The 12,253-nt window shown below is 37.4% G+C and overlaps 1 protein-coding gene across 1 annotated transcript in view; it reads left to right on the top strand.

Moving 5' to 3' along the window:
• AGBL4 (AGBL carboxypeptidase 4) overlaps positions 1-12,253 on the top strand; it is a 1,274,144-nt gene that overhangs the window by 533,803 nt on the left and 728,088 nt on the right. Inside the window, exon 3 of the mRNA XM_065887781.1 lies at positions 2,345-2,439. Within this exon, the coding sequence (XP_065743853.1) occupies positions 2,345-2,439 (95 nt within the window). The remainder of the gene's footprint in view (positions 1-2,344; positions 2,440-12,253) is intronic.

Here is a 12,253-nt window from a genome sequence, read left to right as displayed (position 1 = left end):
ATTTTTAAAAATGCACAGGTGGAGAATAATAAAAGACTGTTCAGGAATTCTCTGGCAGCCCAGTGGTTAGGATTCTGCACTTTCAGTGCCAGGGTCTGGGTTCGATCCCTGATTGGGAAACTAAGAACTAAGATCCTGCAAGACGTGCAACCAAAGGGGGGGGAAAAAAAAAAAAAGGCATACTTATTGTCCAGACACTTAAGATTTAAGTCCTAGCTTTACCAGTTAATAGTTCTGGGATCTGGGGGTGGGGGGTAAGCCAGTTAGCCTTTATTAGATTCAATTTCCGCATGTCTAAAATTGTGCTAAAATAAACAACTTTTGTTTATGGATAGAGAAGCTAAATAATATAGCATATTTTAAACACCTGAGAAAATTTCTGGCATGTATTAGGATATGAATGATCAATAAATATTCCACTTTTTAATTTCTTTATTCCAACTTCACATATACACATTATTTCTGTATTAGATTTCCCCCTGCATTTAGCATTAGTCTAGATCCTGAAAGTGCACCATGGCTTCCAGGTTCACTGGAGATGGATCTGACACCTGGAATCTCAGAAGAAAAAAGGGGGATTAGGCCCTGTGAGGTTCAAAGGCCATTTGTCCCCTTGATATTGATTTTCTTAAGACAGTAGCCAAGACCCTGGCAGAAGTAATTGAACTGACAACAGGCAGGTCCAGGTTACTAATAATGGAATAGTCTTGGACATTCTTGATGACTTAATTTAATGACTGAAAGGAGTTCTGAAACTGAAATGCCTGGAGATGGGGTCAATGGCTAGGTCTCTGAGGAGAAAGGAAAACATGAGTTATTCCTAAGAAGTTATTTCATAGAACAAAGCATTTTATGGTAGTCCCAAATATGAAGCCAGAGGAAACGGTTTTGATTTTCTGTTTTTAAAGGAAAATGAAATTTTAAAGGCTTGAAAAATGGCCACTATATTTATATTTATTTTTGCCCTTATTTTGGAAAACAGACTTGGTTAGAGTTATGGCATTTGAACTTTAGTGAGTAACTCAAGGGTAGAGATCTTAACTTTTTTATCCCTTGGGTCCAAATATCAGTCCTCCGTCTTTTAATTGCATGGCTCAAGACAAGTTAGTTAATATCTCTGAACCTCAGTTTCCACATCTGTAAAATGGAAATGTTAATATTTTTATTATAATTATAAGAGAATATTTAAAAAATTTTATGTGTATAAAATTTCTGGCACTTGACATTAATACCTCACACAATAAACATTTGTTCAATGAAATAATACATGAATTTTGATGCTTCTGTCTTCCACTGCCTCTGGATAGAAAAGCCAGCCTATGGTTAACCTCTTGCAAGCTTTTCATTTTCTCTGACTATTCAGGGGCTGCCCTTGCCCTGAACATCATCCTCTCTCCTTTGGACTATTTCAGTGGTCATTTAATGTCTTTTAACCCCAGTTCTCTTTCCTTTCCCAATCTCTCCTCCCCACTTGTGAAAAAGCTGTTTATTAAAACAAAGACCTGATCTCTTTTTAATATACTACCCTTCTGGAAGGGTTTTAGTCATCTAAAACATTCCACTCCCCCATTTTAAAGGTGAGAACCAGAGAGGGAAGGAGCTCACCCAAGTGTCTGTGCTACTATAAACTGATACTGAGATTAGGGTTGAGCTCAGTACTCCTGGCCCCTAGCAGAAGATAACAAAGGGGAAGCAGACATATATCCTTTAGTTCTAATCAAAGGGGTGCTGAGCAGTTACAAATTTTTTAGTTTCAATTTTGCACTAAGTTGTTATCTTTAGTTTTGTTGAACTTCAAACACACTACTGTTACTATAATGATAATATTATTCATTTCCATGGAAATTCTAGGTGAGCCTAGAGAGAGGGCACAATTAATAATGATAACTAAAACTTATGTAGCTTTCACTATGCACCAAGCATGGTTCCAAACACTGTACTTTTATTAAATGATTTAATTCTCACCAGTAATTCTAGGTACCATTACTATCCCAAATTTTCAGATGAGGAAACTGAGGCACAGAAAGATTTAGTAGCTTGGCAAAGTTACGCATTGAGAGTGGTAGAGTGGGATTAAAACTCAGGCTTCCAGGTTCTAGAGTCTGTGTTCTTAACTACTATGTTAAGCTAGCAGATAAGCTAGCAGAAACACATTGAATTTCTGTGAACGCCATTTATCCTCACTATGCTGGTAGTTAGTCCATATGGTTTCCTATAACCCTGCTTGCTACTTCCAGTCCTAATTATCAGGAAGTTGCAACTTGAATAGCAACTTGAATAGTCTTATAGCAATAGTTGCAACTTGAATAGTCTTCTGATAAACTTTTCCCTCTTTCTTTTTCAGAGAGTCATTTTCAACATTGTTAACTTCAGCAAAACTAAAAGTCTTTATAGAGATGGGATGGCCCCTATGGTGAAATCTACCAGCAGACCAAAATGGTAAGTGACCCACAGAATGGGACCTCCTTCTGACTGGGGAATTTGACCCAGGGCTCAAGTTTATCTGCTGTATGGCTAGGGCTTAGTCTCACTGGCACTAAGAAGAGTTAGATCAGTTTCTGGATGGCCATTTTCTGGGCTCTAGCTACTGCTCTTTGAGAATGTTGGAATAGAAAACATGGTCCCATGTTTGGAGTCACTAGCATTCTATTATGCAGGAAGGTACAGTCTGTTATTTGATAAACTCCCTGTCCTGTTTGCCTTTTATCATGATATATTTGGAAGCATAATTAAGTTGATCCCGTTCCTTTCTTTTCTAACCTGGGCATACATATTGTACAGTAACCTAGGAGGACATCAGGAGCTACAGTTTAGAAGATATCCCTTGGTTTGCTTGTTTGTTGTGGTGTTTTGTATAGATGTCGTGTGGGTTTTTTGGATGTTAAAGTTCTATTTGTCCCATTGCTATAGTGTGGATGAAGACAGTTGTATAGGATTACTTAATAATAGTAATGATGATGATGATGATAATGATGTTAATAATAACTGCTGTCACTTACTGAGAGAGCCCACTCTTTGGCAGATGTTTAATATTTGCTGTTACTAGTCTCACAAAATTTTTGCAAGGGACATTTTAAATATCCCTATATTACAGATGACGAAATTGAGGCTAGGATAGGTTAAGGACTTTCTCATGACCATAGATAGTAAGGGGAGGAGCCTGTGTTATTGTTATTATCCCACACTGACATTCAAACCAATTAATTTCTTCATCCATTCATTCATGTATTCATTCAACATTGATTGCACCAAAATGAGAGTCTTTAAAGACAGAAACCAAGTGTTATTCATCTGTCACACAGTAGATGTTAAGTGAATGCTTTTGAATCGAACTGAATTCATGATGAGAATTTACATGTAAAGTGCCTGGCACTTGCTTAGTGCTCAATAAATGTCATCTATTATTGATAGTATTATGTAGAATACTATACAAATTCCAGGAATTGTTAATATTATTCTAGCTTTGATACCTGTTCAAATATTAATGACTAGTGAGAAGATCATTTCCAAGTACCTATATTTATAGAAAGCTAGCAATTCATAAATATTGAATTGTGCTTTTATGTAGAAAAGATACTTGACAATTTTCTATAAATGCTGGGCTGAGAAACTCAGGTTTGTAAAAGTGTAGGCATTTGATGATGATAATGAAAACTCTTTATTAAAAGATAAAAATATCTTCCTGGGCCTGTTTTTTACTTTACTAAATCAAGTTAACTATACTGCTGTTCCTCAGTTTCCTTTTGACATTGGGATCTGAACAAGGGGTAGGCCTTTGCTTTGAGTCTCTGAATTCGGCCTGAGTGGATAATAACAGAGCACTTCTTTCTGTTAATAGGCATATGTGTAGATAGGTGCTTCAGACCTTGTCAACGAAGGATATCACTGTTGATCTGCTCACAAGGGCCTTAAAATAACATTGTACTTCTTTCACGAGGCTCTGTGTTGGGATCTTACATAACAGCAATAATCACCATTTGGTTTCCTCAAGTGTTCAGTTCTGGAGTCTTCTCTTTTTGTGTGCTTTTGAAAATCCTTTTGCCTTAATTAGTTCATTTTGTTTTGTTTTGTTTCTCATGGACTACCATTTGGGTCCCCTCTGTCAGGGCTCTTGACAAGCTTTTGAAATATTAATGAGTCCCTGTATTTATATTATAATGCCTTAGAAATAAGTTAGCGTTCTTATCCAATGTTGGCAGGCTCTCAGCAGCCTCTGTTATCCAGTCACTGGACTTCTCTAATCGTCTAAAAAGAGTTTAAAGTTTCAGAACCAAGTCTGGTGTAGTTGAAGCCAATAAGGCACAAGGTACCAGAGTAAATCAAGTTGTTGATATGTCTAATCTCCCCTGTCTTTTGCTTTACCATCCCCTGACTTTGGATGGAAAGCTTTTTACCTTCCTTCACACTCCCTTTTCCTCAAGCAAGACATTTGGATATTTATTTACTTGATAGGACTTTACTGAGCACCTTAATGTGCTATGCACTATAGATATTGGGCATATACAGGATTAATGTGACAGAAACGATCTGTTCCCAAAGAGAACTTTCATTTTAGAATTTTATTAACTGATCTCTGCAGGCCATAATTGTTACCCTTCTTTCTACTGTTTTTTTCTGAAGATCCTTTCTGTACCTTTGGTGCTTTCTGCCTAGGACTTTCTTCCATTCCTTTGTTGATTCCCAGTATGAGAACCTATCTTCCAGTAATCATCATCCTAAATGTACCCAGGGTAACATAAGAAGTGATGTGACTGTTTAGCTCTCAGATTATTAGATTTTACTGGTCCTATGGAGTTCCACAAATTAGGATTCTAAACAGTGTCCCGATTCGAGGCTGACAATTGCCATACATCTCTCTTGTCTTCTCTAGTGTCTTCCTAATTCTAGTTTCCCCAATACCAGGGCAACCACCATAATAAAAGGAGAAGTAGTGGGTACTTTTCTTGTCTAGGGGCTTTACCTATTTTAATATTACAAATAGGCATTGGAAATATTCTTACATCATGACAAACATTAAAAGCCCTAAATTTCCTGGATGAAATATATACCAAATTGGGAAAATAAACTTTCTTCACATTTTCAAGGTGAAATAAATATTTGTCTTCACCTGTCATAGAGGGCTGTAACTGATTCCAAGCAAAGATGCCTTCAGAACTTAGCATGGGTCTGGTAATCAATTAGTTGTAGAAAGCAAATAAGCAACTAAAAAGCCATTATGCAAATAAATATATGTCCACTCAAGTCTGTTCTGCCTTGAGGAGATAAAATCAGCATACCTAGCAGGAAAGTGGAGAAACTGAAAGATTCAGAAGTTTTCTGCCTATTTTAGTTCATTCTAATTCTGTTTACATATTAGACTTATAGGGATTGTTGGTTGTTGGGACTCTGTAGCATGAAGTTTTTTCAACCATAACTGATTAATATTTTTTAATATTGTCAAAGGCTGAAATTTCTATGTGCTTCACTGTTTCTATGTGTTTCACTGTTGGAAACCAGCATTACAAAACAGCCAATATTTGTATCCTCAGCTATGCAGAAATTAAACCTAGGATATTTACACAGCTAGTAAGTGGTGGCATTAGCTAGAGACCTCAGGACTCCACCTTTACTGTTCCTCCCATATTCCATGCATGGAAAGGGTACAGAAGGGGGCACAAAGAAGCAGCGTGTAGCATGCAGCTGTGTGGCCTTTGGTAGATCTGAAATAACTTCTCTGATTGATTTGTCCATTGTAGTAGATTGAGGAGATTGGACTAAATCTAATATGTAGCTTTTATGTAACACATTGTTATGGAGCATCTAACTTTGTGCTAGGTACTGGGGTGATAAATATGAATATGACCTGGATTATATCTTTAAAATTTTTTTTTTAGGGGTTTAAATGAAACAGAAACATAAATAGGCACAATGTAAGGAGCATTGTACTAAAGACCACTAGGGAGGTATATAAAATGTGCTGTGGATTAGAGATGAAGAAAATAATACTATTAGGACTTGGGGAGAAAGGGAGAAGCTTCTGAGGCAGGTGGTATTTCAGCTAGATCTTGAGGAAATTGGATAGGATAAGAACAAAATTAAGGAAATGGGATTCCAAATGCAAGATATAACTTGATGAGCCATGATACCTCTTTTACGAGCCTCAGTTTCCTCAGTGTAAAAAGTGCATAATAATACTTTCTTACAGAGTTGTTATGATAAATAAATGTGAAATGGATGTGTAAATACTTTTTAAAGTCTCAAGGATCTTATTAATTCAATAAATTTATTTTCCTCTGTCTCACCCAAGACTGACTGAATGAGTGTTATTCCTTCTTTCCTTCCCTTTCCCCTTCCTTTCCTCCCTTCCTTCCTTTATTCTTTTCTTCCTTCCTTAAGCTTGTCAATAAATGCTAAGCAGTTACAATGGACCAGGAATTATGTAAGGTATTGGAGTAAAACAAGAGAAATATGATTACTGTTCTCATAGAGCTCATAGTCTACAGGGCTAGACATTAAATATGTAACTTTTGATAAATGTGATAACTGTTAAAATGGGATAATTCAGCATGCATGGAAACTATTCAGCATGCTATATAGCATTTAAGACTTAGACTGCTTCAAGGATAAGAGACCTTCCTTAGGAATGTTATTTATGCTGAGAGCTACAAGATCAATAAAAGTTACATCATAGTGAGTGGAGGTATGTGTGAAGTGATAGAATGTGTTTGACGGCCAAGAGTTGAAACAGATCATTACACCTTTGATGAACAAAGAAAGGACAATGTGATTGGAGCATGAAATTCTAAGGAGAAAGTCTGGAGAGGTAGGTGTGAGTGAAACTGATGTGAGCCTTGTAAACTGAGATAAAGAGTTGGACTTGATTCTGAGGGCAATGTAAATAAATTGAAGGGATTAACCAAGAGCAGGACATGACTGGCATTTTATAAAGATTAGTCTTGTTTCTGAATAGAGAATATCTTGGAGAGGAAGACAGTTGTTTAGAGATTTTTTGCAATAACTTAAGCCAATGATGGATTAGAAGGGTAACAGTAGTGATGAAAACAAGTGGATGGATTTGAGGGTTAACAGAGGTTGAATAAACTTGTCTGTGATTGACAGGCTGTGGTGGGTAAAATAAAGTGGGGGTGGGGGGTGTCCTGCATGACTTCCAAGTTTTCTGGAATAGGCAACGGAAGGGATGGTGGTGCCATTTACTGAAGATAGGGGCCATGGGACAAGAGACAATTTTGGCAGATTTGGTTGGATAGGGGATATGATGAGCTTAGCCTTGGAATCATTTAACTAGAAGTGCCTGGGAGATAGCTAAGCAGAGATGTCAAGTAGGCAATAGGGTATATTGATAAGCAACTCAAGACATGAATATGGAGGTGCAGATTTAGAAGTCATAAACCTGTAGATGATAACCAGAACACTGGGAACAGATGTGATCCCCCAGGGAGGTCATATGTAGTGAAAAGAGACGATTAGGACAGGGCTCTGAGAAATCCTCATTTAAAGGTCAGGAAGAGGATGAGAAGCACAAAAGAAGATGAGAGGGACCGGCCAGAGAGTAGGAAAAAAACCAAGAAACTGTGGTGTCATGAAACCGAGGAGACAACAAGGAGTGGCTAACACTGCCAACTGCTACTGAGGGGTCAAAGATAATTAAGGTTTTAAATGCTCAATGTCTGTAGTGACATGGAGGTTGTTAGAGGCTTTGGTGAGTGTACTTTTAGTGATGTGGTGAGAGTTCAAGCCAGACTGTGTGAGTTGGGGGATAGAGAAAGTGTGAAGAAATGGAGACCATAATTATGGACAGTTCTTTCAAAAGTCTGGCTACAAAAATGGAGGAAAGGGATACAAGCCCATGAGATAGACAGCAAGTAAACAAACAGTTAAAATATTCTTTTTAATTAAATGCAGTGATAGAGTTATGTACAAATAAGCAATAGATCTATATTCTCTATTCTTAACATAATGATAATCTTTAGCCTTATTCTTGTCAAAAAATGTCTAAAATTTTGAAATTAATTTTTTTTCCTGACATAATGGTGCTTTACTCTATTGTTACAAAATAATATTTTTGAAAAATTATAAATTCATGAATTAATAATTTGTAAAACAAATAAGTCATATACTTAAAATTAAATTACATCCCCTTGCCCACCCCCCATATACCTATCCTCTTTCCCTGCTTTATTTTTCTATGTAGCACTTATTTCCACCTAACAAATTATAATGCATTATTTATTTTATTAGTGACCTCTCCCTCTATTAGAAAGTAAACACCATGAGAATAGCAATTTTTGTCATTTAAAAAATTCATTTCTGGGCCTTCCCTCGTGGTCCAGTGGTTAAGATTCCATGCTCCCAATGCAGGGGGCCTGGATTCGATCCCTAGTCAGGGAACTAGATCCCATATACTGCATCTAAGAGCCTGTATGCCGCAACTAAAGATCCCACACTCGGCAACTAAAGATCTGACATGCCACAACTAAGACCCTGCACAGCCAAATAAATAAATAAATATAAAAAAAAAACTTTAAAAAATTCACTTCTGTATCCCTAGCATCTAGAACTGTGCCTGACATATAGTAGGTACTCAATAAATGTTTGTTAAATAACTGAATTAATCCATTATCCCTGCACTAAACCTAACATTTACTTTTAATATTACATTTTCCTTTTTAGTTTATTTCCATGGAAACAATCAAATATATATACCCATTTGTATTCTGTCCTTTTCATTTAACATTATATCGAAGCAGTTTCTCATGTTTGATCCTAATGTTCATTATACCATAGTTGGAGAATGTTTTACCATTTTCAATATCACAAATTACTGTGTCATATTCCTATTGCTGGTCATTTAGACTGCCTATATATTGTTTTTCTAAAGTAGATACTATTATATAGATTTACATTTATTAAATTATTTTTTAGAATCAGTTCCTAAGAGAGAGATTGCAGAGTTAATGATTATAAGCTCCTGATATGCGTGCTCTCAGAATATGTTATATTCATATTGGTCTTTCACATATTCAATATTCATATTCATATTCAATATGAATATGTTATTATCATATTGGTCTTTCACTCTATCAGTTTTACTGCAATCTGGACAGCATTAAGAATTGACATTGAAAAAAAGATTAATTTAGGAGATGTAATATGGTCCTTGTAGTTGTTTTGTTCTCATTTAAGTTTTATATTTTAAGTCTATTAGCATTAATGCAATGCCATAAACTCAAGTTTCCAAAAATAAATACATATCCATTAAAAAGAAAAGGCAAGACATTACAGACATCTGGTTCTGGGACAAGATGGAATAGATGCATATCTCCCTATTTCTTTCACTAAGTATAGCTAAAAACCATACGCATTACTTATGGGAAAAACAGAGATGACTCTGAAAGGTGAAGAGATGAGGGAAGAATGGCAAGGTTTCTCAGGACCTGACAAATGATATAGTGGTGAGAACCTTGGGTTTTATTGTTGCCTCATAAATGCCAGAATGGTTGCTCAAGAAAGCAGCAACCTGGAAATGCCCACAGGCACAGAGAAAAGCCAAGCCTTCCCAAAAGCCTGTTCTGGCTAAGCAAAGGACAAGAAAGGGCAGCCTAGTAAGACAGAAAACTTTGAGACAATAATTGCCTACTCTAGCCAAACACTGTGGAAAAAACCTGTAGACCCATCTTCTTCCTTAACAACAAAGGTTGAGTGGGGAGCCTAGGCTTCCATTTTTGTTCCAAACCCCCAACCAGTTCATATCAGAGAAAAGTACAGAACTTGGACTGTTATTCCAGCTGGTCAGTAATGAATCCCTTTCACCTATGATGTCAGACCACATGAGGAATATGGATTTCCACCACCCACTTGTGGATGAGATCAATAGCAGAGTGCAGGGGAACAGAGACAGAATAAATGAATGTGAGGATGGAACAATAGAAGTTACCCATTCTGAACAATACAGAAAAAAATAGACCAAGAAAAATGAACAGAGCCTCAGAGACCTAATATTCATGTCATTAGAATCAAAAGAAGAGAAGAGAGTGGGACTGAAAAAGTGTTTTAAGTGGAGGAAATCTTCTCAGATTTGAAAAGAATACTTAAACCTACAGATTCAAGAGACTGAGTGAACCCTAAACCGGAAAAACTGAGGGAAATCTATGCCAAGAAACATCATAATCAAACTTCTGAAAACTAAGCACAAAAAAAGAATCTTGAAAGTGTTGAATAATAAGAGGAAATATGCCAGAGGGAAGTGACATAATGTTTGTCAAATGCTGAGAGAAAAGAATTGTCAACCCTGAATTCTATATCTAGCAAAAATGTCTTTCAAGCATGAAGGGGAAATCAAGACATTCTAGATGAAAGAAAAACTAAGAATATTTGTCACCAGTAAACCTACTCTAAAAGAATGGGTAAAAGAAGTTCTTGAAACAGAAAAGAAATAATAAAGAAGGATTCTTGGACTATCCAAAAGGAAGAAACAGAAAGAGTGAAAATATGGGTAGATACAACAAAATTTCCTTTTTCTCTGTGTTCTCTAAATTATGTTTGATGTCAAAGCAAAAATTATAACATTGTCCAATGTTTTCAATGTATGTGGAGGAAATACTGAACACAATTATATTATATGTGGAGAGGTAAAAGGACTTAAAAGGAGGAAGTGTTTCTACACTTTTCACTCAAATTGGTAAGTGTCAACACCAGTAGATTATGATGTTATGTGTTCATATTATAATAGGATGATGAAGGAGGTGGGGTGGATGTAACATAAAGGGGTAGCATCTGGGAGAGCTTTGTTGTGGTAACATAATTCTGTATCTTGATTGTGTTGATGATTACATGTGATAAAATGGTATAGAACTATACACACACATTGTAGCAATGTAAATTTCCTGATTTGATGCTGTACTATAATTATGAAAGATGCAGCATTTGAGGGAAACGAAGTGAAGGGTATACAAGATCTCTCTGCACTAGTTTCACAAATCCATTAGAATCTATAATTACCACAAAACAAAAAGGTAAATCCATATTACTTAACTCTATTCCCCCCACACAAAAAAAGCTCCCAAAGCATAAGAATAGTTCGAAGAATGTAAAAAAGTACAGAAGGATCTAAGGTTTCCAAGGGATTGAAAGAGGGGTGGGAGAAAACATGGGGAGGGGCCTTTTGAAGCCAGAGATGTAACAAAAGGAAAAACTCTAAAAAATTTAGTCTAGAATAGATCATGTAACCCAAGGAACTGTGGAAGTAGAAGTAGGGTAGTGGGGTGAGAGTAACATGGACTTGAGTCTATATTCCACCTCTGGGGAGGGGGTGAGGACAAGATGGCAGAATAGAAGGACCTGAATTCACCTCCTCTCACAAATATACCAAAATCACAACTAACTGCTGAACATCCATTGACAGAAAAGGACTGGAACCTACCATAAAAGATATTCTACTTCCAGAGACAAAGAAGAAGCCACAGCAAGATGGTAGGAGGGGCACATTTGCAATACAATCAAATCCCACACCCACCAGTTGGGTGACCCACGAACTGGAAAATAATTATGTCACAAATGTTCTCCTACAGGAGTGAGAGTTGTTTTTTTTGTTTTTTATTTTATTTTTTTATTTAAAATATTTTTTTTGGCCACGCTGCATGGCATGTGGGATCTTAATTCCCCAACCAGGGATTGAACCTGCGTCCCCTGCATTGGAAGCATGTAGTTTTAACCACTTGACCACCACTGGAAATCCCAGGGTGAGAGTTTTGAGTCACATGCCTGTCCCCAGTCTTGAGTCTGGCATCAGGAGGAGGAGCCCCCAAAGCATTTGGCTTTGAAGGCCAGCACGGCTTGATTGCAGGAACACCATAGGACTGGGGGAAGCAGAAATACCACTCTTGGAGGATGCACACAAGGTCTCATGCACACCTGGACCCAGGGGAGATAACAATGACTTCATAGGAGCCTGGGCCAGACCTGCTTGCTGGTCTTGGAGAGTCTCCTGGGGAGGCAGGGGGTGGCTGTGGCTCACTGTGGGGATGACACTGGTGCCAAAGGTACTGGGGAGTATTCACTGGTGTGAGCTGTCCTGGAGGCCGCCATTTTGATGCCAAGACTTGGCCCCACCCAACAGACCTTAGGCTCCAGTGCTGGGATGCCACAGGCCAAATAACCAACAAGGCAGGAACACAGCCACACCCATCAGCAGACAGGCTGCTTAAAGTCTTCCTGAGACCATAGCCACCTCTAAACACACCCCTTGACACTGCCC

Source organism: Phocoena phocoena, chromosome 1 (assembly GCF_963924675.1).
Source record: "Phocoena phocoena chromosome 1, mPhoPho1.1, whole genome shotgun sequence".
Taxonomy (NCBI): domain Eukaryota; kingdom Metazoa; phylum Chordata; class Mammalia; order Artiodactyla; family Phocoenidae; genus Phocoena; species Phocoena phocoena.
Note: the sequence above shows the minus strand (reverse complement) of the source record. Positions and strands in the feature narration are given on the sequence as shown.